Here is a 20,591-nt window from a genome sequence, read left to right on the forward strand (position 1 = left end):
GGAAGCTTTTCAACAAACTTGCAGTACCTAAAGGGGCTGACAAGAAAGCTGGAGAGGGAATTTTTACAGGGGCGTGCAGGGACAGGACAAGGGGGGATGGCTTTAACCTGACAGAGGGGTATTAGGAAAAAAAATAAAACTTCACTATGAGGGTGGAGGCACTGGCACAGGTTGCCCAGAGCAGCTGTGGCTGCCCCATCCCTGGCAGTGTTCAAGGCCAGGTTGGACAGGGCTTGGAGCAACCTGTTCTAGTGGAAGGGATCTGTGCCTGTGGCAGGGGGGCTGGAATTAGATGATCTCTAATGTCCTTTCCAACCCAAATCATTCTGTAAATTTCCATCTGGGGAGTAAAACCAATGTGATTTTATTTATCTCGACTGATGTACAGCTCAGGGCTTGGTGCTCTGAGAAGAGGGAGAGGAGATAGGAACAAGGCTCAGTGCCCAAGGAAGCACTTGGTCAGTCTCTGCTTCTGGACACCTTCTTGCTCCTTGTGTCATGCAGACACTTTGTACACACATCCCCTCCAGCCAGTGAAAAGTCACTATTGATTTACTTTTCCCCAAAAACATACAGTAACAAAAGATCCATAAGCCCTTCTGGAGCTTGGAACACTGAGCTTAAGATACAATACTACAAATATTGACAAGGCAAGAAACACAGAATAGAAAAAAAAAAATCAGGTACCTTTCAAAGGGATTTTTAATAGTTTTCTTCTTTAATAATGATGTGCTATATGCATGGAACAGTGTCCAAGTGCCCTCTCTCCAGGCATACAGTGTGCTTGCTGTACATCACTAAGGCACTCAGGAGGGAAGTAACTTTTGATAAATGCAATGGGAATGTTTCCACCACACAGCATCAGTAATAAATTTCTGTAGCAGGGTTTATCTCATCTGATTTATGTGACACCAAGTCATACACGAACTCACTGGGAGTGTTTCAGGTTTGTCGTCACCAAATCACTTTCAAAGGCACTGATCACCTTTCCTTTCCACTAGCTGGGAAGGGTCCCATTTTTTCCCACTGATTTTGAAATTGAATGTTTGAATTTTAGTCACATAGAGGAACCAACACTATGGATTCATTCCCTCATAATAACAGCTGCCTTCCAAGGGCTTTTTTGTGTGCTACCTGCTACGCTATCCAGGCTATACCTTCAGAACTCAAGGCTTAGAATATTGTGCGTTATTCAAGTCCTACCTTACAGCATTTTTTTTTCCAAGAAAGTACCTGAATGCAAATCAAAATGCTTTGAAACAGCAGAAATAAATTAAACAAATGTAATTTGTTTATAAAAATATTTTCTTATAAATCTTTAAAGCTTATAAAAGCCAGAAAATACATTTAAAAGAATCTCTGAAAGATTTCATCCTTTGAGGTGTGGTTACAGTTCAGAAAGGGAGAAGAAACAAAGCCCACAGACATTTCACTTTTATCTTCCCGCAAGGAATTCTGTAGTACAACAACGCTTAACCTACATGTCAAACTGCCCTTGATGTCCTTCCCCAGGTCAATGCCCTGTGTCAGATCATTGCTGTTTGAAGAGTCATAACTTAACTGACAAAGCTGCTGTTCAGACAGACATGGCACAATTAGCTTTTCCATAGGTACCCTATGAAAATTCAGGCGTTAGACCAGCAGCTATGACTGAAGCTAGAGCTCAGGGATATGGATGTAGGATGCAAGTGTCATTTTTTTAACAATTACTTTCTGAACTTACATTTTCGTATTAGGAGGGCAAGCGGTATCACATGTAACCATACCACCGCTTCAGCCACCCCTTTTGTCAGTGATGGGCCATTTAAAAATACCTATATTCCTGTTTATTGATTATGGGATATGTCTTTGTAATAAAACTAAAAAGACCTTGCTAGTCCATCCAATATTTAAACTGCATCAATTGCTCCTCTTGCACTTCCATGAAGACTGTCCTTCATCCTGCAGCTTTCTGAATTTTGGGCCCAGTAGAAACCACCAGCCAAATCCCAGAATGACACAGATGATGGATTCCACATAGTAACCATCCAAGGTAGTAACACAGGAACCACCGGCTTTTGTGCAGAGCTAAAACAGAGAAGCAGAAGTTGATGCATCAAGTATTCTCTGGGTCATACGGAAACACAGACTATCAGAAAACAGGCATTAGATATCCACGGCTTTTTACTTGCATTTATTTACTCTTCTTCCATTTGTATGGAGTTATGAGAGGCTTTTGATCTTACCATCACTATGAAAATAAGAAACTTTAAAAAACATTTGGGAAATGGAGCATACTGGCCCAAGGGGTGAACTCTAGAAAACAGAAGCTGCCCAGCTGCCTCATGTTGACCTGGAGGTGGGATCACTGTTCTTAATCACACAAAAAGAAAGGTTTGTTGCTTTTTTTTTTTTCTTCCACAGCCATCCAAATGGCTTCTTTAGAAACTATATCCTTGCATCTCACCACAAGGGCGATACAAAATGCTGTGTATGTCTGGAAAAAACATGCCCAGGACGGTCTGTAATGCAAATCTGGAAGACAAATACTCCAGCACTTAAAGGGTAAATGTATAGCACACAATTGTTTCTGTTATTGTTCAGCTTCCAGTACTACCATAACCCCAAGATAAATCAGTTCTCCGAGTTGAGATTCTGCCAGCACTTCTTTGCTCTTGGACAGATTAGCAATAAAAGGGGAGTGGTGGCAGTGGTCGAACATTACCAATTGAGAGGCTGTGAAAAAAGATCAGAGGAGTGAGATGAAGGAGGAAGGACTTCAATTCAGCACAGGTCCAGGGAACCTAATAATTGGTAACCTAATGAGAGGCAGGCTGAAAAAGCACACACTGTGGAAACAGCTTCCCTCTTCAACTAGTAAAAACTGCAACTCCAGTTCCAACAAGTCACTTTTGATCTCTAGAACAGTTTGTGTATTTAGAGAACCTCCACATCTAAGAGTCCTGGCATTCTAGGGCAGAATAAATCTCAGTCATGAGTACAGATAAAAATCCCCAAACCACAACACCAACGAAACCCCCAAAACATTTCCACCCTTCCACATAGTCACGTTAAAGTGTTCTCATTTGCACATGAAGCAGTGAATTTGAAACCTTGCTTTCCAGGCAGTTTTGCGTCCTGTTTCTTGATCTGTGTACCGCAGCACAGCAAGTCCTTTGTTCTCTTCCACTGGACTCCCAAAACTGGGAAAGCTGCCTAGTCACACCGCTCAATTTCACGTGGAAAGTGAAGATCAAAGAAAGCACATCACAGAAGAAGGAGGTATCAAGGCATCCAGGTAGGAAGCCTCCAGAAAGACAGAAGGTAAAAACACTTAACCTACCCCAAAATTTAAGGGACTTGTGGGACAAACAGCCTGCCAAGAACAGAGTGCCTAATTACACAACTCTGAACTTAAAACGGTTTACTCTCAAAAATGTAACTACAGCCTCCTTATACCATAGAGAATGTGGCACCAGTCTAGTGCTTCTACCACCAGTTTTTCATTCCAGCCAAGAAAGAAACAGGTAACTACTCTGCAACTGCCAGTCTTTGGTAAGATGTTAGTTACTAAGAGCATACAGACAAAAACAGACTTAATTTTATCTAACAGGAAAATTAGCTCAATCACGAGGAATTTTTAAGCTATTGGCTACAAAGTTTTTCAGAGGTGGAAAAAATACTGGAAAACAATTTAATGGAGAAATAATTAAACAGGGACCTCCTCCACCTCCAAAACTTACTTCTGCAGCAACTGTAGTTCCACAGGTGTGTTCCTGGGCCCCTGCACACTCTTTCACCGTAAGCGGGTCCACAAGCCAGAGCGCAACAGTGGAAGGCCAGTTCCCCCCAAGATTTGACACAGTATTTAGGAGTGTCATGTAGGTTCCTCCAATCAGTGGATCGCTGACTTTGGCATTGAAAGCCATTATTGCAACATACATGCTATACAGAGTAATCTACAGAAGAAATAAGAAAACCAATAAGAAATAAGGTGCAGACAATGACAACTAAAAACCCTAGGAGATTACTTGAAGTTAGCAACATTGATTGAAAAATAATCCCAACACCATAAAATTGCGTAAGAGAGAAACTACTTCTGCAGTGTACCCCTCTACCAATACCAAGAAGTAGCCTTGCCACTTCTCTCAAGTCAGGCTGAAACAGATCAAGCCTCACCTGCACTGGAATGACTCAGGTTATCAATGTGAAGTATAAGATTACCAGCTAAAATAGCAAAGAAAAATAACACTTTTGCATTTAAAATCAACTCCTAATTAATTGCATACATTTTAGTTGTGATCCAAAGCCCAGTTTGTATCAGGTGCTTGTTTTCCAAGCCTTTGGATCAGATCCATCATGATAATTCCTTCAAAATCAGTAAGGTATCTTTTTTAGGACCAGGATCACATAACTTTATGGATCCGCATAATAAGCACAATCATCATGCCTCTGAAACTCAGTCAGAATGCTGTGATTTCTCCAGCTCCACCATGCTTTTCAGCTTCTGGGTTTGGGGGAAAAAAACCCCCAAACATCTGGGAAACAAAAGCAGATACTGTCAACCAGAAGTAACTCCACAGAAAATGTCCAATGGAGCACATAGAAGAGGGAGAAATATTACTGCAAGAGTATCAAAAGTAAACATAGCTGTACAGCACACAGGTCAGAGAATTCTAGTGTAATTAAAGACAAAAACAAGTAACAGCATTTATAGTCCTCTACTTGACTGATATGAAGTACCTTCCTGTTACCCTCCCCTCCCTACATGTAACGTATGTTACCTGATGTAAAGCATAACTCAACAATACTACAACATAGTAGTAAATAGGAAATCCTCCTTCATGCTTTACTTTAGGAGTCCACCATACCAAAAAAGCAAATTCCAGACCAAGAAGTAATCTGGAGGAATAAGAAAGATAATTTGTAATTCAAGTAATTCCTCCCATGTGTTTCATTCATGTGTTTCCTTTATACAAAGCAACCATCAAACATTTATATATACAAAGTACATTAAAATAGTTTACATCTGGTGCGCATGAAAACATACATATTTGCATAAGAACATGTTAAAAGTAGCAGCTACCTATTACAGACATGCTACATGACTTAATGAGTAACTGCATTAGGTTGCTGGATTCATTTGGTTTAGAATTCCATAAGCAAGCCTCTATATAAAAAACACCACCAAAGTGAAATGTCTTTTACTCTCAGTCACCTCAGTAAAGCATACCCCTTGGAGATGCGCCAAGTGACTTGTCAGTGTGTTGTGCCACTCTTAAGTTAGGAAGCACACGTAATTTTACAGATACAGTCACAGATCTAGAGAAATTCATGAATAAAGAACTATTGAGACTGAGTAAGAACAGGAGAGTACTGCTGCAACGCTGTTTTGTGTGCATCTTAAAAACACCTCATGTTCTGCTTTCCTGTATGCGATACTACGTGAATTATCTTCAAGGCACAAGACAGTTAAACTTACTATGAGAATTCCAACATACTTCCTTGTACTCGGAAGTCAAGAGTTACACAAGAAATCTTCTACCAGTTCTGAGTACAGAAATTACTACATTTCTATCAAATGAGATTTTTTTTGTTTGGTTGGTTTTTACCTGAAAGGCATAGCTTTGTAAAATGTGTTCAGTGGCTGGGGGCCTGCTGTGTATTTGCTGATAATCAGAGGCAATATTATCTGCAATGGAACCATTGGAACTGCTAGCAGAGCTAAGTGCTCTTTCGGGACTCCCTCTTCCACCAATTTGAGTCCTGTTACAGCATCTGCTGCTGAAAATCCAACCTGCAGCACAAGTTAGACAAAATAGACTGAGGAAAGCAGCGATAGTTTAGCTTGAAATTCAGTTTACTCAGTATTAAGTAAACTGAGAAACATGATATATTACAAGTCACTTCCATCTCTGATGCATTTTCCAAATAAGCTCCAAGACACATGCTACACTTGCACACTGTGCCAAAACTATACCAAGAGCATTAAACATAGTAATGACATTCATGTCCCATGCCTCAATTTCTGTTGACATCTATGACAGCCAAGAAGCAGCAGTGGAAACCTAGTTTGTGCAGAGATGCAGATTCTGGAAATGGTATATAGGTTAAAAGAAACATTTTCTGTCATTTTAACTGCAGACTACACAAACAGATGAACTGTTTAAAAATGCTTAAATGTAAATTACTTTAATACTAGATTTCAGTCAAACTTCTCTTTAATGCTTGTGTAAACACTTACAAAAGCTCAAACAAATGTTTTCTCTTGTATAACCCTGCGTGGCATGATGATACAAGCAATTCTACCCCAAGCTCCATGTGAAAATTCAGAACTCTGATGACAACCCCTCGTAAAACTAACAAGTTACATCACAGGGACTTGGCAATCTTTCAGATCCTGATATCATCAGCATCTGACAAGTCATATATGTATTTACTTACTTTTGCTGTGAGAATCAAGAGACAGAAAGTTAGAACTGCTGGCATCTTGATTATTGAGAATAGCAGCCTGTACGTATCAGTAATGCCTTTTGTTTCTTCTTTTGTTGGTATTAGTTCCTTGTTTTCCTTTTTCAAAAGAGCCACCAGTGTCGTGGTAATTAAAAAGACAGCTCCCCAGAAAAACAGGAAATCTGGAGGGGAAAAAAATGGTAAAATAAAAATAATAATAAAAATCTTTCTAACAGCCATCGTTAACACTTCATTAACAATTGACTGAGCATCTATAATGCAGTTATTTCACAAAAATATAAACCTAATAGTAATACATATTACTCATTGAACCTCCTAAAAACAAGCATTAAAAGCAAGCCACAAACACATAGCTATGCATAGTAACTGATAGCTCTTCCCTGCTTCTCATTATGTGATGATATATTTGTTTGAGATTGAGACAGAAGAGCAGCAGCAGAGCAGGTCATTTCCCTGCTGATCTGTGTGTTATTACCACAATGAGCACGTTGGAAAAGAAACAGAAGTAAGAATAAAATTTGTGAAGGATTATGCGTACAGCTAGTAAAAGCTGATAGAGGAGGAACAAAATATTTCATAGTTACAAGACAGGGGAAAAAACTTCAGAGGAAGGAGTCATTCATACCTCTCCAGCTGATTTACTGTATAGTCATGAAACTAGTCTGTGCCTCAATTCTATACTCCCTATCTAAGATCTACCATCTAAAGGAAACAAAGATTTACACTCGTAAATGTAAAGCCAGCCTGATGAAAGTTCTTACACATGTTGTAAAGAGTCACTCAAATATGCCTGGTTTAAGTGGATATTATTCTTGTTAACCTTTATGTGCTCCATTTTAAGCAGATACAATATCTGATAAATGATGCTTTTGAAGACAACAATAATAAAAACACAGCAATTTTTTACGGCAAGTACATTTTGAGTTAGTGAGTGGATTAATTCAAGATAATCCTATCCTTTGCCTCTGTGGAAGAGGCAGGAAAGAACTCAGTAACATGCAGAGGGGTAAGACAGAAGTAGCCTTTTATCTTCCTGATCCTGAGCAACTCCAGAAGCCTGACTGTGACTTGAAAGTAAGCAGTGAAGGCTGGTGAAGGGGCAAAGTGAGCACACAGTCAATTATTAGATGCTCCTTACACACAGAAAGAGAAAAAACGCAAGAAGCTTTAAGAAAACACGGGAAGACTACTTTAGGTATATCCTACCATTCTCATTATAAAAGAGAAAAGTCATTTCAAACCATTCTCTGCTGCTTCCATACCTGCTACTTTGACCTTTTATAAAGTAAAGAAGATCTCATAACCAGTGCTGCCAGACTGCTTTGTCCTCTGTAGAAAAAAGGTATCCTGAACACATACTTTCATGTAAAAGATGAGTTTTCAGAGTCATGCTAATCACAGCTACTGTCTTCAGAAGAGGTACTCTAATAATAGAGCCAAGCATAATCACCACAGTGAGCAGCCTACAATGTGAGGACAGGAACAGAAATAGCTTTGAGCATCATTGCATGAATACTCTTATCAGAGCAGCCCTGTTAGCTACAGTAATGCAGTGATACAATGGCTGGATTAGCAACAGAACAATAATCACAAAAAGCCATATATAAACCAAAACAAAGCTGCCTGTGGTTGTAGGCAGTTTACCCAAACATAAAGTACACTTCATTTCAAACACAGTGAAGTCCACTAAGAGGCTACAAGCAAAAAACTTTAAAAATATAATTTACACAAAGTATTTCTAGCACAAAGTTTCTGGTGCCACCACTGTTGTCTACTGCCATCCCTAATTTGTCCCTGCCCCTACACTGCTACTAACAAAATCAACCATTGTACTGGGGAAAAGCAAACTTTTGAACTAGACCAGGGACAGACCTGGCTGGAAAATAACCATCAACAAGGTGTTCATGGGCTACAGGTGTTTCATCACAACAGCTTTAAGTAATCTATGGCAATGCATCTCCTCCCAGGAAAAGGGGCACTGCAGTCACCGGCCCACATACATTTGGGCTGCCTTGAAGTGGCACCTTCTTCTTGCACTCACACTTAACCTCTCCTTCCTGCTGGAGCAGGCATTCACATGTCTGCATGGCAAACTGGGCAGGAATCAAAAGACCCAGCCAGTAAGCCTTTAAAAAAAGTAATTCGAACAGCCAAGACCTAAACTCATATACATACCCAAATAAATGTTTCTCATTTTCTTCTCTAGAACTGCAGCCTGAAATGACGTAACACAGCATTTGATTTGCTGAATGGTTTTACTTTTTTTCTGTATTATTTCCCAAAGTTAACAAGAACAACTAATGCTGTTGCTTATCAACAACTTGAGGCTGACTGGAATTCTAAACTGTTGATGTGTTCTTTCCCCAGCATGGGTACTCAGCCTATGACAAAAGTGGCCAGAAATCTGAACCAGCAGAAAACCATTAACCACCTGAAACTGTAAAGTTTTCTGCTGCTTTAGCTGCCTGAACTGGTTCATCGCAAGCCCTTCTAGGGCCAGAAAGCTACTCTTCTCATGTCAGTGAGCTTGTTGACAGTACTGCTGCTCTAAAGCTGCTTCAGGAGAAGGGTGAGCACTGCAAATTGTTCAATACGGTCACATGAACAAAGGAACAGGAATTTCCTGCAGTTCATTTTACTATCCCCAAAAAATATATCCTGCAACTATAGTGTCAGAGTTATTTGATTTGCTAACTCCACTCAGGTTAGTACTCCAGGACAAGTTAAACAGGTCACATTGCTGGTTTTAAGTTCTGGGATTATTGGTATTTTTTTCAAAGACAGCACTCTTACAATAGCATCAAATTAATTTATGCAAACAGTACTGAGAAAAAAAACAAACAACCCAACCCAAAACAAGAAAACAACAAAAGGACAACAGTGTGGACAAATCGAGTTCCTAAATACATCAGCGATTTGCAAGTTGCATCAGCAGTTAAGGACATTAGTCTGCTGCAGCAACAAGAAGGAAGAGATACGCCAGCATTGACAAACGACACAGTAAGGGAAAACCAAGGGAAGCAATAAACCAGCAGTGTTACTTTGAGAACTACTCCATACTTGTTGACACCTAGACTAGACATAGGGTTATCAAAAGGAACAGAAGAGGAAGGCTAGTTAGCAACTGCAATAGCTGCACAGACAAAAATAAGTACAGCAGTTTTGGAATCCAATATCCCGATTTATTAAGATATGTACAGGATAGAAAGCAAAAACTAGCCTTTAAACAACAATTTAACTCAGTTTTGGCATACCTTTTCTCTTAGATGATACAGGTAGAGGAATCAATGTAAGAGAAGGAAAAGAAACTAAAATTGTGAGAATTTACTCTTCACTGCATGGTCACTGTAAGACTGCAAACAGAAGTGGTGCCAGTGTTTCCTGTCCTCCCATAAGCTGAGCTGGCTAAACTCAACCTTAAAACCAAAACATGTGCGTTTTAAACACCTTCCAGGTAACATGCCTAACATCAGCCACCACACACCTTTCTTAAAAAACCAACCCCAAACAACAAACCAACCAACAACAACAAAACTAAAACAACCCCCAAGCAACCCCTAAACCACCAAAGAGAAGACATCCCTAAACTAATAGCTAGTTATGGTTGGATTACCAGACTTCATTTAGTCTATTAACTAGAAACCAAAGTCCCCTTTAATACACTAAAATAGGGCCTTCCTTCAGAAATTGGCTACATGGTCACCCCTGAACACTTGTCATTCCTACTTCTGTGAACAATACTATCTTGTAAGAGTTTTTTTTTTTTTTCATTTCTCTTTCCTCCCAGAAATGTTCTTAAAAGGCATCCTTAAAAAGAAGCAAAGCCTTTGGTTTATCTGTTTTGGGGGGTTTTGTTTGTTTGTTTGTTGTTTTTTTAAAATAATCTATTCCACAGTCATTAAAGGGGGGGGGGGGGATAATTCCCTCCAAAGTGGAGGGTCAGCTATGACAATGACAAGGCAAGTTTCCCCACACTCTTAAGCCCAAGGAGGCCTGGAAGTGCATGTAGGACTAGACTCTGCCAGGCTCCAGGCAGGCTGTGGTTTCTCATGGGCAGGAGACAAACTAAACCTGCGCGGTTCACACTGCTCACTTGGAACAGAGCTTCCCTGAGCTCCTGGATCCAGGGTCAGGGAAGAAGCATCCCCATCCCAACATCAGCACACACAGGCTGGCGGTATCCAAGCAATACCTGAGTTTCTCATGGGCAGGAGACAAACTAAACCTGCTCGGTTCACACTGCTCACTTGGAACAGAGCTTCCCTGAGCTCCTGGATCCAGGGTCAGGGAAGAAGCATCCCCATCCCAACATCAGCACACACAGGCTGGCGGTATCCAAGCAATACCTGAGAGAGTAACAATCCCTCGAGGCTGGGGCTGGAACCGCAGGTACTTGTTGCAGAAGGAGGACGACTCAAGGGCCAGGAAGAGAACGTTGCCCAGGAAGTAGCCAGCCGTCTGGCCTACTGAGTTGCAGGTGGAGGCGTAGCCCACGTTTTCCCTGGACAACATGGTGAGGGCCCAGCCGTCCACCGCAATGTCTTGCGTTGCCGCCAGGAACTCGAAGAGGAAGAAAGCCACAGTAAGGGCAACCACGTCGGGGCCCCGGCCCTCCCCGTCGCCCAGCAGCACATCCACCTGGGTGGACATGTAGATCATGAAGAGCCCCAGCACATACTGCGTGGGCACCAGCCAGGACTTGCGGCGGCCAAAGCCTCGCAAATAGACGGCGTCCACCAAGGGGGCCCAGAGCAGCTTGAGGCTGAAGGGCCAGAACACGAAACTGAAGAAGGCCTGGTCCGTGTAGCTGGCACTCTTGCTCTGCAGGATGAGAGGGACGCTACCTGCCAGTCCCAGCGGGATGCCCTGAAGCACATACAGCACCAGCAGCAGCAGGATGCTGCCAAGCTCCGCCCGGTATCCCCGCACCCTCCGGTCCGGCTCCGGCGGCAGCAGCACCTCTGCCTCACCGCCCAGCAACCCATCCCCGCAGAGCGCCAGGGCGGGGGGCGCCTCACTCGCCACGTCCAGGCAGTGGTGGTGATGGTGGCTCCCGGCCCGACGCTGCCGGCCGCCCTCTTTGGCCGCGATAGCGGGCGACATATTTTCAGCAGCGACGGCGGCCCCGAGGCCGCACTGCGTCCGCAGGAGCCGAACTGGAGCTGAGGCCGCCGCTTAGCAAACGCCGCACACCGGCCGGGCAGCTGCCACCCCACCCCTTCCGGGCACGAGGGCACTGGCGGCAGGCTTGGCTGCGGCTCATTGGTGCTCCGCAGACATACGTCAGGTACCGTCCCGCCCTGCTGGTGAGGCGGAGCCGCGACTGTACTGGGCGGGAGGGAATGGAGATACCGGTCCTAGTGCCGCGGGAGGCCCACGGTGCTGTAGGAGGCTGTTGTGGGACTCACTAGTGAGCAGTAGCGGAGGAAGAGCGCAGGAACAGGACAGTTTCAACCGCGTGGCAATCTCTGAGGAGTTTAAAACACCTGGGAAACGGAAGGATGCTTCAGGCGTTAAAAACAGACGAAAAGCAAGATATACTTCTGAGTGGTGTGGTCATGATGTAGTTATAAATAACGCATAACAGTGACATCTCCTACAAAACCCCACCCCTTTAGAACAAAAATTGCACATTGATGCCACCCTTGGGACAAAATCGCTCAGAATAGGGTGGTGCAGGCGATATAATTCCAAGCGTAACTATCTGGACTCCCTGCCCTCGCACTACACCCCCGTCCTTCTCTGCAGGTGGGGTGGTGGGAGTTGAGCATTAAGGGGTCACAAGTACTTCGAGAGCGTTTCGGGGAAGCTGTGCAGATGTAGCTGCCTCCCTCGGCCACCTGAACCATTAACGATATCCTCCATGCCGTGCGGGACTTCCTGGCTCCGAGTCTGGAGGTTGGGGGTCAGCCCGGGCTACACCGCCCACTCCGATGTACCCGCCGCTCCAGAACCCAACGGCCCCTAACGAGTCCGGCCCCGCGCTCCGCCCCTTCCGCCGGCGCGGGGCTGGCGCGGGCGGCTCCTCCTCCCCGTGGCGGAGGCGCAGCCGGGCGGCATTAGCTCATCGCGGCGGCGGCTTCTCGTGGCTCTTTCTTCCCCCTCCCCACTTCGGGGCTGCCCGTCCGCCGCTCCCCGCCTGTTGGAAGCGTCCCCGGCAGACCCCATGGCCCTCTGCAACGGCGACACCAAGGTCAGTACCGTCTCGCTCCCTCTGCTGCGGCCCGCTCCGGGACGCTGCCTGTCGCCTGCCCTGGGCCTAACGGGCGCTTTTGTGCTGCCGCTGCTGCTGGGCCTGGTCTCCTTCTCTAGCCGCTTCCCGGGGGCTGCGCGTGGCACTGCGGAGCAGGCCGGGGACTGGGACTGGGCGGGCGTGCGGCCGCGAGGGCCGTTGCTAGCCGTCCGCTACGGCGGCAGTTGGTAACGGCCCCTGTGCCCCGCGCCCCTCTGCCTCTCGGTCGCCACAGTGGTTGCTCTGGAAAAAATAGTTAATGCCATTATAGGATTTCTTTTGAACGCTGGCTTGTGGGGTGGCAGGGTCTGTTCGGTGTCTTGCACAGCCCGCGGGGCGATACCAAAACAGGGCTCCCGGAGGTACGGCCAGCGCCTTGCCTAGGAGGAAGCCGCGCTGTTTGGCCGTCACATCCCAAGCAGAATGGTTAGTCGTTCGGGCAACCTGAAAGAAAAGTTGGTTTGTTAAATTGCTGCAGGAGCGGGCAGGCAGCCCCTACTAACCCTTGTGCTGGCTCTGAGACCCCCAGGGTCACGCCACTCCTTCGGTGTCACTCCGTGTCTGGTTTGCAGTGACAGTAGCAAAACAGATGCGTGTCAGCATAGATCTTGTATGCTGGGGTGCCCAAATGATTCGTGTGCCTGTATGAAGTTGAAGCTTTTTCTTGTAAATGCAACTTCTGAATCCAAACCCTCCAAGCTGCTTCTGTAGTACGATGGAGAGCCGTGCTCTAGACTTTTATCTACCCTGCAAGAAAAAGCGACTGAGGATTTTTATTAATTGCCTAGTTGGTCCCCAGTTGAGTTTCTGATGTGCTTTTCCCTGAGCAGTGACACAGTCTCCTTCCGTGGCCCGGGCTGCGCTAAAGGACTCCTCTTTCCTGGGATGGTTGCACCCAGAGCAAGACCTGCGATGCAGAGCTCATCTTCCAAGAGCTTTGCTCTCGCAGGAAGTGGGTAATGAGAGCAGCTTCTGCAGGGGGCTGGGTCCCAGCGGCCGTTGGAAATCTGCATGTGACTTCTGTATATTAAAATTTGCCTGAGATAATGGGTTGGGGGTTGTGTATCAGTCTTGGGGATCGCTGGAGTTTGAAGGAGTTACTTTCCTGTTACACTTTCACAAAATATGAGTAAGCATTCTTCTACCTGCTTAATTTTAATACCACAGGGAAACAATTAAACTCTTGTAAAACCTGTGCTGACTTGAAAGTGCTAGATCAAGGCTCCTGGTTTAGGCATGTCCTAAGTAATTAATGTGGGTGAAAGCTGAGGGGTTGGACAGAGGGGTTTCTGCTGCACCTCTGCCAGGTGCTTCTTGGTACTCCAGAATATGACTGTTCAGTATGTTAGTGTGGTTTATAAATTGCATTAATGAAAATCACATGAGCATGTGGGTGTGTGAAGTGCTGAAAAATTCCTTGGTTCTGCAGAAGTGGGCTGTTAGGAACCTTCAAGCTTAGTTTGAAGTGCTAGGTAGGTACACGAAGGAAAAAGGTATGTGGTGTCTTCAGCTGGTAATGCTAACATGATGGCAGGTTTCCCACCACAGCTTGTTCTTGAGCTTATAATTTCTTTTTAATATATATATAAGTATTCCTATATATATTCATGTATGGTGTGGTTTTCAGGGTGACTTGTGATTTAAATTAGGTGAGCATAGGTCGCTCCCCCCTGCCCCCCGCTTTTTCTCTGGGCACACACAATTCCATTCTGGTTTTAGTCCAACTCGGGATGTCAGAGTGGGGCCTCTGCTGTGCCCCAGCACCCTGAACTGTCTTGGACACAGGTCAAACCAGCTTAGAGAGAAGTTTTCACAACTAGCATGTTCTCTAGATTTTTGTGAAAATAGACCAGGCGAAGACAAGGAACTCCAGTTATACCCCTACTGAAGGATAGGGTAAAAGAGCTTTTATTAGTAACTGGAGAATCCCCACTAGGAAGAGGTGCTGGCTCCATCAACCCTCTACCTGCAGGAGCTGGGCTGCCTGGTGTCCTCTTCATCTTTCTTCTGGCATGTGTATGGTATGCAAACACATGAGCTAAGCTGCCATGTTGGCTGCACATTAACAGCATCTGCTCCTTTTTTGATTTTTGTTTAAAAGAAGTTTCCCTTGTTAAATTTGGGTTAAAAATCTCTAGGCTTGGAACTGTGCCTTTAAATAAATAAAGCCAGATCCTGTACTGACTTACAGCCTTTCTCCTTTTTCTGTGTGATTTATGGTAGCATTTCTGTTGGACTCTCTTCAGATCTGAATCTTCTTACAGTTCTATGTTAGCTCAAAAGTAAAGTACAAAAACTGACACAGTCTGGTGATAGTGCCTGTGTTAACTCTCAGGATGGGTCTTTCTTGAATGTGTGCTGGGGACATGCTACAAAGTTCGCTGCAGTGTGCAGTGACTGAGAGGAAATTATTTCAGCCCATAGCTTACGCTCACATCTAAGGAAGCAGCGAGTTATTAGGCCACCAATTAAATTTCTTTTTTCTTCTTGTTGAGGTTCACATTGCACATCTTATATATTCCCCATAAGGAGATCTGTGTTGCTCAGTTGATGCAGTGCTTCTGCTTGATCTTAGCTTAAAATGCCCTTAGCATCATCTGAAGAAAAACATCCTGAGCTATGAGGTCCTATGATTTTATTTTTTTTTTTGGATTGGAGATTTTGGGAGAGTACTAATGGACTCCCAGCAAAACTTGTGCAGTGAGCTATTACTTGAAGCCTTAAACAGCCATCTCTCAGGGCCACATAAATGATGAAGAAATTATTCTTATGTTGATGCAGTTGTCTGTGAGAGTGTTCTTCTGATCATTGTGCAGCAGGGTGGTCTCAGTGAAGGGGGCCAAGTGCTCACACCCCAGGGACTGCCACATGGAGGCTTTTCCAGTTCGTTGTAATGAAGTGGGATGTATCAGTGTCTTGTGTTTGCTGAGGAGAGCTAAGGAAGGTGCAGGTTCATTTGAGTTACAGACCTGCTTATGCTGCCTTATGCAACATTTCTTAGTTTCCTCCCAATGTAACTTTGAGCCCTGGCCGTTTTCACACACATCTCCCCCAGAGCTGTGCTTAGCCCCACTAACTGCACGATTGCTCAAAGCAAAAGCAGCTCTCTGCCTTCAGGGTAGGGCACTGAGAATGAGATTTATTTACTAGCTATAGATGTAAATGCTTGGTTGTCAGTCCAGCTGAGCTGATGCCAACAATAACTTGGGTTTAGTCTTTTTGACTGTAAAATATAGAAGCTGCCTTTGCAGAGTTATACTACTTTTTTCTTACTTGTTCTGCAGGTTCTTAGGGGTGGTCTGCAGGTTGGGAAGCAGTGGGGCATCATGTGAGGACAGCACTGCTAGCAGATGAGACCCATCTGTGCAAGGGCTGGCTATGCACCTGTGCCCATGGCTTGTATCCCATCCTGGTCTTTTGCAGATGGTGGTGAACAGTCTCAGATATGAAGCTGAGAGGACTGCAGGGCTCTGACCCTTTGTGGTATCAGCTACAGTATATGCTCCGAAACAGTTAAAGACTTACAAAAAGCAGTAGTGCTGCAAGATGGGGTCAAGAAAGAAAGAATAAGGGCATTAAAGAGCAAGGGGTCTTTCTTAGAAATTGCTGAGTGAAAATGCCCAGAATTACTCTACAAGTGTAGAGTAAATCTGTATTGCTGGAAGGGAAGGCAGTTCTGGTGACCTCTTTCCATTTGACCAAGGGTTTGAAGGGGCATTTGCTGCTGAAGTCTGCTCTCCTCCAACATGTGCCCTTTTTGTTGAGTAACCAAAGAGTAAAAGATCACTAAGAGCTCCCCCTTGGGCACACTCAGCTAAAAACTGAGATAATGAAATTAAGTAACTGACTCTAACCTGGATTTAGGCTTTTGAGGAATTTTGCGCTACTTTGATTTAGATAAAACCTCTTCCAGCTAGTGTAAACTTTGAAAGGTTCTAGCGTGCTTGCTTTCCTTCACTGGTTTGAAGACAGTTATTGGTGGCACCTTTTTGTAGTTGAGGAAGAAAGCTCAAAGGCCTTTGCTGTGTATTTGTTGCAGGGCATGTGTCCCAGCAGGATGATGCTCTCTTCCAGGCTGACCTGTGGTTGATGTGGGCATGATTATTGATCCACATGGAAATATCATGGCATGCTGAAGGCTGCCCCAGCATCCTTTGGAATGGTGGGAACCTCCTGTGAGCCCTTGGTCAAAGGACGTGTTGCCTGGTACAAACATGAGGAACTCCAGCGTGCCATAATTAAAACTTGAGATGATTGTAAACTTCAGGATGTGTTTTGCAGCAGTGTTTGCCAAAGTGAAACCCTTCCCAGTTTTTCCTTTATCAAATTGCATTGTCAGGGAACCAGTGTAAGCTTTAAGTGAAGTGATAAGGACAATTCCATGGAATAGCTGCCTCTTTTTCTTTCTTTTTTTTTTTTTTTTTTTAAGAAAAACCTCTTCTTTGCGTTTTCTAGCCCTCTTTCAGATTTAGCTGAAGTTGGCCAATCAGTGCAAATGTGATGTGATCAAAGAGAACCATTGGTTGTTTCCGATGCGCAATCTGCTTGAATGCTGCATTCAAAAGATGGTTGGAGTTTGTTTTTTGTTGTTGGTGGTTGGTTGTTTTTTTTTGTTGGTTGTTTTTTTTGTTGGGTTTTTTTAAATAATTTAGAGACATTTGCTCTCAATTTCTCCTTTTTATTCAGGAGGTAATGTGAATTGAAAGTCAGCATATGAGGCAGTGTGATGAGGAAAAGCTTTTTCTTTTCTGCTTTTGCACTGTCCTGTTTTGTTCAAGAAAAAGGCACATGCTCTTAATTACCATAGAGTATGCTGGGTTTTATATGGAACTGTAAAATAGAAAAAGCTGCGTGACTGTAGTGGTGAACAGGGCACATGATTTCTTATTTATGGAAAGCTTTGCTCTCATTAGCATCTTAGAATTTTTCTTCCATAATCTACCCTGTTTTGAGGAATGGGGGTGTCATGTTTGTATGGCTGACTGGGAGGAATGTGCTATATTAGCATGTGGCCACTTTATCTTGCCACCCATCTGCTGGTCCTTATAAACTTGAGGATCTTTGCATGAAGAAGTTCCTGGTTAGTCTTTCCTGTTTTACTCAGAAGTTAACATATTGGCCACCTTAGTAAGCTTTGCAGGTGTTAGTTGTTTGAGAGAACATTTTTAAAGTCTGTGGTCTGTAATGTGTCATCATAAAGCACTGATGTGAGTGATGTTCACAGCCAGAGAACGTTGGAGGAGAGCTCAAGGATGGGCAGCACCACTACGAGGGAGCCGTCGTTATACTCGATGCCGGAGCGCAGTATGGAAAAGTCATAGATCGTCGTGTACGTGAGCTGTTTGTCCAGTCTGAGATCTTCCCTTTGGAAACACCAGCCTTTGCAATCAGAGAACAAGGGTTTCGGTAGGTTATTTCCCGCAATGCCTCTGACTGTGCTTTCTGCTGCTTCTCTCCTTTTGATCTAACAGGATGTGTGGATGTCTACTGCAGTGGTGGTTGCCTGGGGTTTTATGAGCAATAGTTTTCATTGTAATGGTGTTAATGATCACATCTTCAACTTATCCACAGAAACACCCAGGCTTTGCTGGGTACACTTATGCAGCAGAATATTTTTTTTTCTACTTAATGTCATTTTGATTATTTCCATTTGTAAGTATAATTCAAGAGGTTGCATTTTGGAAATGGATCTGCAAAAAATTTATGTGATCTTGCTGTTTTACCTGTTAAGCAAGGGTAGCTATTAATGAAGAAAACAAGTCTTGTGAGTTTCTAAAAATTGTTCAGTGTAGGTTAAAAAAAAAATAAATCACTAACTTGGGTACTGAAGGTATTGTGGTAAATCATAATCATGCCAAACAGTTTCTGGGAAGCAACCAAAAAAGCTAACTGAAACTACCTGTTGTTTGTAGCAAGAGAACATCTTACAATCATTTAGTACTTTGTACATTTCTTTTTCTTGCTTTATTAGGATTACCAGGGTATACATTTCCCTTGGGTGGGGAAAATAAATACCCTGAAGGCTACTGATCATCAAAAAATTTACTTTTTAGTTTGGTACAAATGCAGAAATACGATGCATATGTGCTGCTTAGTTGTGCCTGATAACAGATAAGATTGTGCTTTGCCAAGAATTGCATTTTTCTAATCACTGGTAATTAGAGAACCAGTAAACAGTATATTTTAGTAAGTTAAATAGAAACTTGCTGATCTGTTCTGAAAATACAGTGAACAGAAACCCCAGGAACTGCTGGGTCTATCAGGTAGCTGTTGTGTGAAGAATTTATCTTTAAGGGATGTCTTGAAAAATACTTGTTAGATCTTGTTTCTATTTTCCAGCAATCAAGTCTTTAAAATATGGACATATCTAATTGCTGGTTTAAAAAGAATACCTGCAACTCCTCTTTGTTGGGTATGAGGTGTGGGTCATAGTACTAATGATGTTCAGTCTCAGATCTGTGCTGTATTGATGCAGGTTTGTAGTGACAAGACATTTTTTCCCCCTTTCTTTTCACAACAGCGTTTTTCAAAGTCTTATAATTAGACTTGTTGGACTTCTCATTCCAAATAATTGCTTTCTAAAATGTGGCAAAACCTCTTAATTCAAAAGGTCACTTCTCAAGGTTAAATAGTGACTTCAGGTTATCTGTTACCCAGATTGGTCAATAAACTCTGTGTCTACTATCTCAGTCAGTTGTTTGCATCCAGGAAAGCTCAACAAATACTGACGTCAGCCACTGGGTATCTTTATTCAGGGATTACCATAAAATTGGGTCTGTGGTTTTACTACGAGATTTTTAGATATATTCCATGTGTCATGGGAATAATCAGGTTTCCATATTGCAGCCCAGGCATTGAACGGGCCAAGGAACTATGCTTTGGTCTATGCTAAGGTTCAAGACAAGCAGCAAAACTGAACATTTTGCTAAACTGTATTTATATATTGTGTTTAAAAAGCCAGCTCCTCGGTTTTCATAGTTTCAGAGCAATCTCTAGTAGCAAGTTTCGTCTAAATACGACATAAATGTTAGGAGTTTCCACAAGCTCCTTCCACAAGGGCTGAAGGGGCGTCACAGTCACGGGCTGTGCTGGTGTAAGTCTGAATTCTAGCATGGTCTGAGCTCTGACATGAGTCCTGAGGTTGGGGTGTCAATGCATGCATTTTACTGTTGGTATGTTTACATGGTTCCTGATGTGCCTTTAATCCATTGCAGACAGGCTTTCCAAGCTAGGTCAGATTGCTTGGGAAGTTGTTTAAGGTAAACCAGAAAAAGTTATATTCATACTAAGGCAAGTAAGTATGTAAGAAATTACATGGTATTGCAGTAAAACTTGCAAAATCTGTATTCCATGCTGGTTTTAATTTCTTCTGGATAATTGAGAAGATGCAGGTGTATCCCTTGCCTTCAGATCATAATTTTTTTTTTTTTTTTTAATGCTTGGGCACATTGGATAACCTTTCTGTATTCTGTGGGATTTAAATTGGTATAGATAAAACTCTTGGTATAGGGGTTTGGTATTCTGTGGGATTTAAATTGGTATAGATAAGACTTTTTTTTTTTTTTTAAACAGGACAGTGTATAGCTATTTTGACTTCTCTTAATGTACAATTTTTGTGTGGCTACATTTCCTTTAATATTAAATAGCATTCTGTATCGCATTCTTGCAGCCCAGCATATGGTTGGCTTTCTGGGCTGCAAATGCACGCTGACAGGTCATGTTGAGCTTTTCATCAACCAACACCCCCAAGTTCTCCTCAGGGCTGCTCTCAGTCCATTCCCTGCCCAGCCTGTAGTTGTGCTGGGGATTGTTCCGAACAGGTGGACGACGTTGCATTTGGCTTTGTGGAACTTCATGAGGTTTGTGCTGCATCACCTCTTGAGCCTGTCCAGGTCCCTCTGGATGG

General features: G+C 43.4%; 2 protein-coding genes across 3 annotated transcripts in view; one reads left to right on the plus strand and one right to left on the minus strand.

Moving 5' to 3' along the window:
• Positions 1–679: 679 nt before the first annotated feature.
• Positions 680–11,797, minus strand: SLC33A1 (solute carrier family 33 member 1). 2 transcript variants are annotated; one of them, XM_061371596.1, is made up of 6 exons: positions 10,800–11,787; positions 6,424–6,614; positions 5,592–5,776; positions 4,764–4,881; positions 3,723–3,938; positions 680–2,067 (listed from the first exon to the last, which is right to left on the minus strand). In XM_061371596.1, the coding sequence occupies exons 1-6, from the start codon at positions 11,554–11,556 to the stop codon at positions 1,900–1,902; spliced, it is 1,635 nt and encodes a 544-aa protein (XP_061227580.1). In that variant the 5' UTR covers positions 11,557–11,787; the 3' UTR covers positions 680–1,899. The 2 variants fall into 2 exon arrangements, with proteins under 2 accessions (XP_061227580.1, XP_061227581.1); XM_061371597.1 differs by lacking the exons at positions 4,764–4,881; positions 6,424–6,614 and having other exon boundaries at positions 10,800–11,797.
• A 642-nt stretch (positions 11,798–12,439) lies between these two features.
• GMPS (guanine monophosphate synthase) overlaps positions 12,440–20,591 on the plus strand; it is a 33,268-nt gene continuing 25,116 nt past the window's right edge. Inside the window, exons 1-2 of the mRNA XM_061371599.1 lie at positions 12,440–12,646; positions 17,910–18,091. Of these exons, the coding sequence (XP_061227583.1) occupies positions 12,620–12,646; positions 17,910–18,091 (209 nt within the window). The 5' untranslated portion in view covers positions 12,440–12,619. The remainder of the gene's footprint in view (positions 12,647–17,909; positions 18,092–20,591) is intronic.

Source organism: Neopsephotus bourkii, unplaced genomic scaffold, assembly GCF_033783945.1.
Source record: "Neopsephotus bourkii isolate Nb327-2 ecotype Australia unplaced genomic scaffold, CSIRO-AGI_Nbou_v1 NB_1574, whole genome shotgun sequence".
Lineage (NCBI taxonomy): Eukaryota > Metazoa > Chordata > Aves > Psittaciformes > Psittacidae > Neopsephotus > Neopsephotus bourkii.

Bases quoted from the DNA above. Each gene is read 5' to 3' on its own strand.
- SLC33A1 (XM_061371596.1), bottom strand. From the start codon at position 11,556: ATGTCGCCCGCTATCGCGGCCAAAGAGGGCGGCCGGCAGCGTCGGGCC. The intron at 6,615-10,799 runs GTATTGCTTGGA...TTTCCCCTCCAG, and splicing joins AGGGATTGTTACTCTCTCAG to ATTTCCTGTTTTTCTGGGGA. The intron at 3,939-4,763 runs GTAACATACGTT...TTTCTTCTGTAG, and splicing joins TGAGTTATGCTTTACATCAG to ATTACTCTGTATAGCATGTA.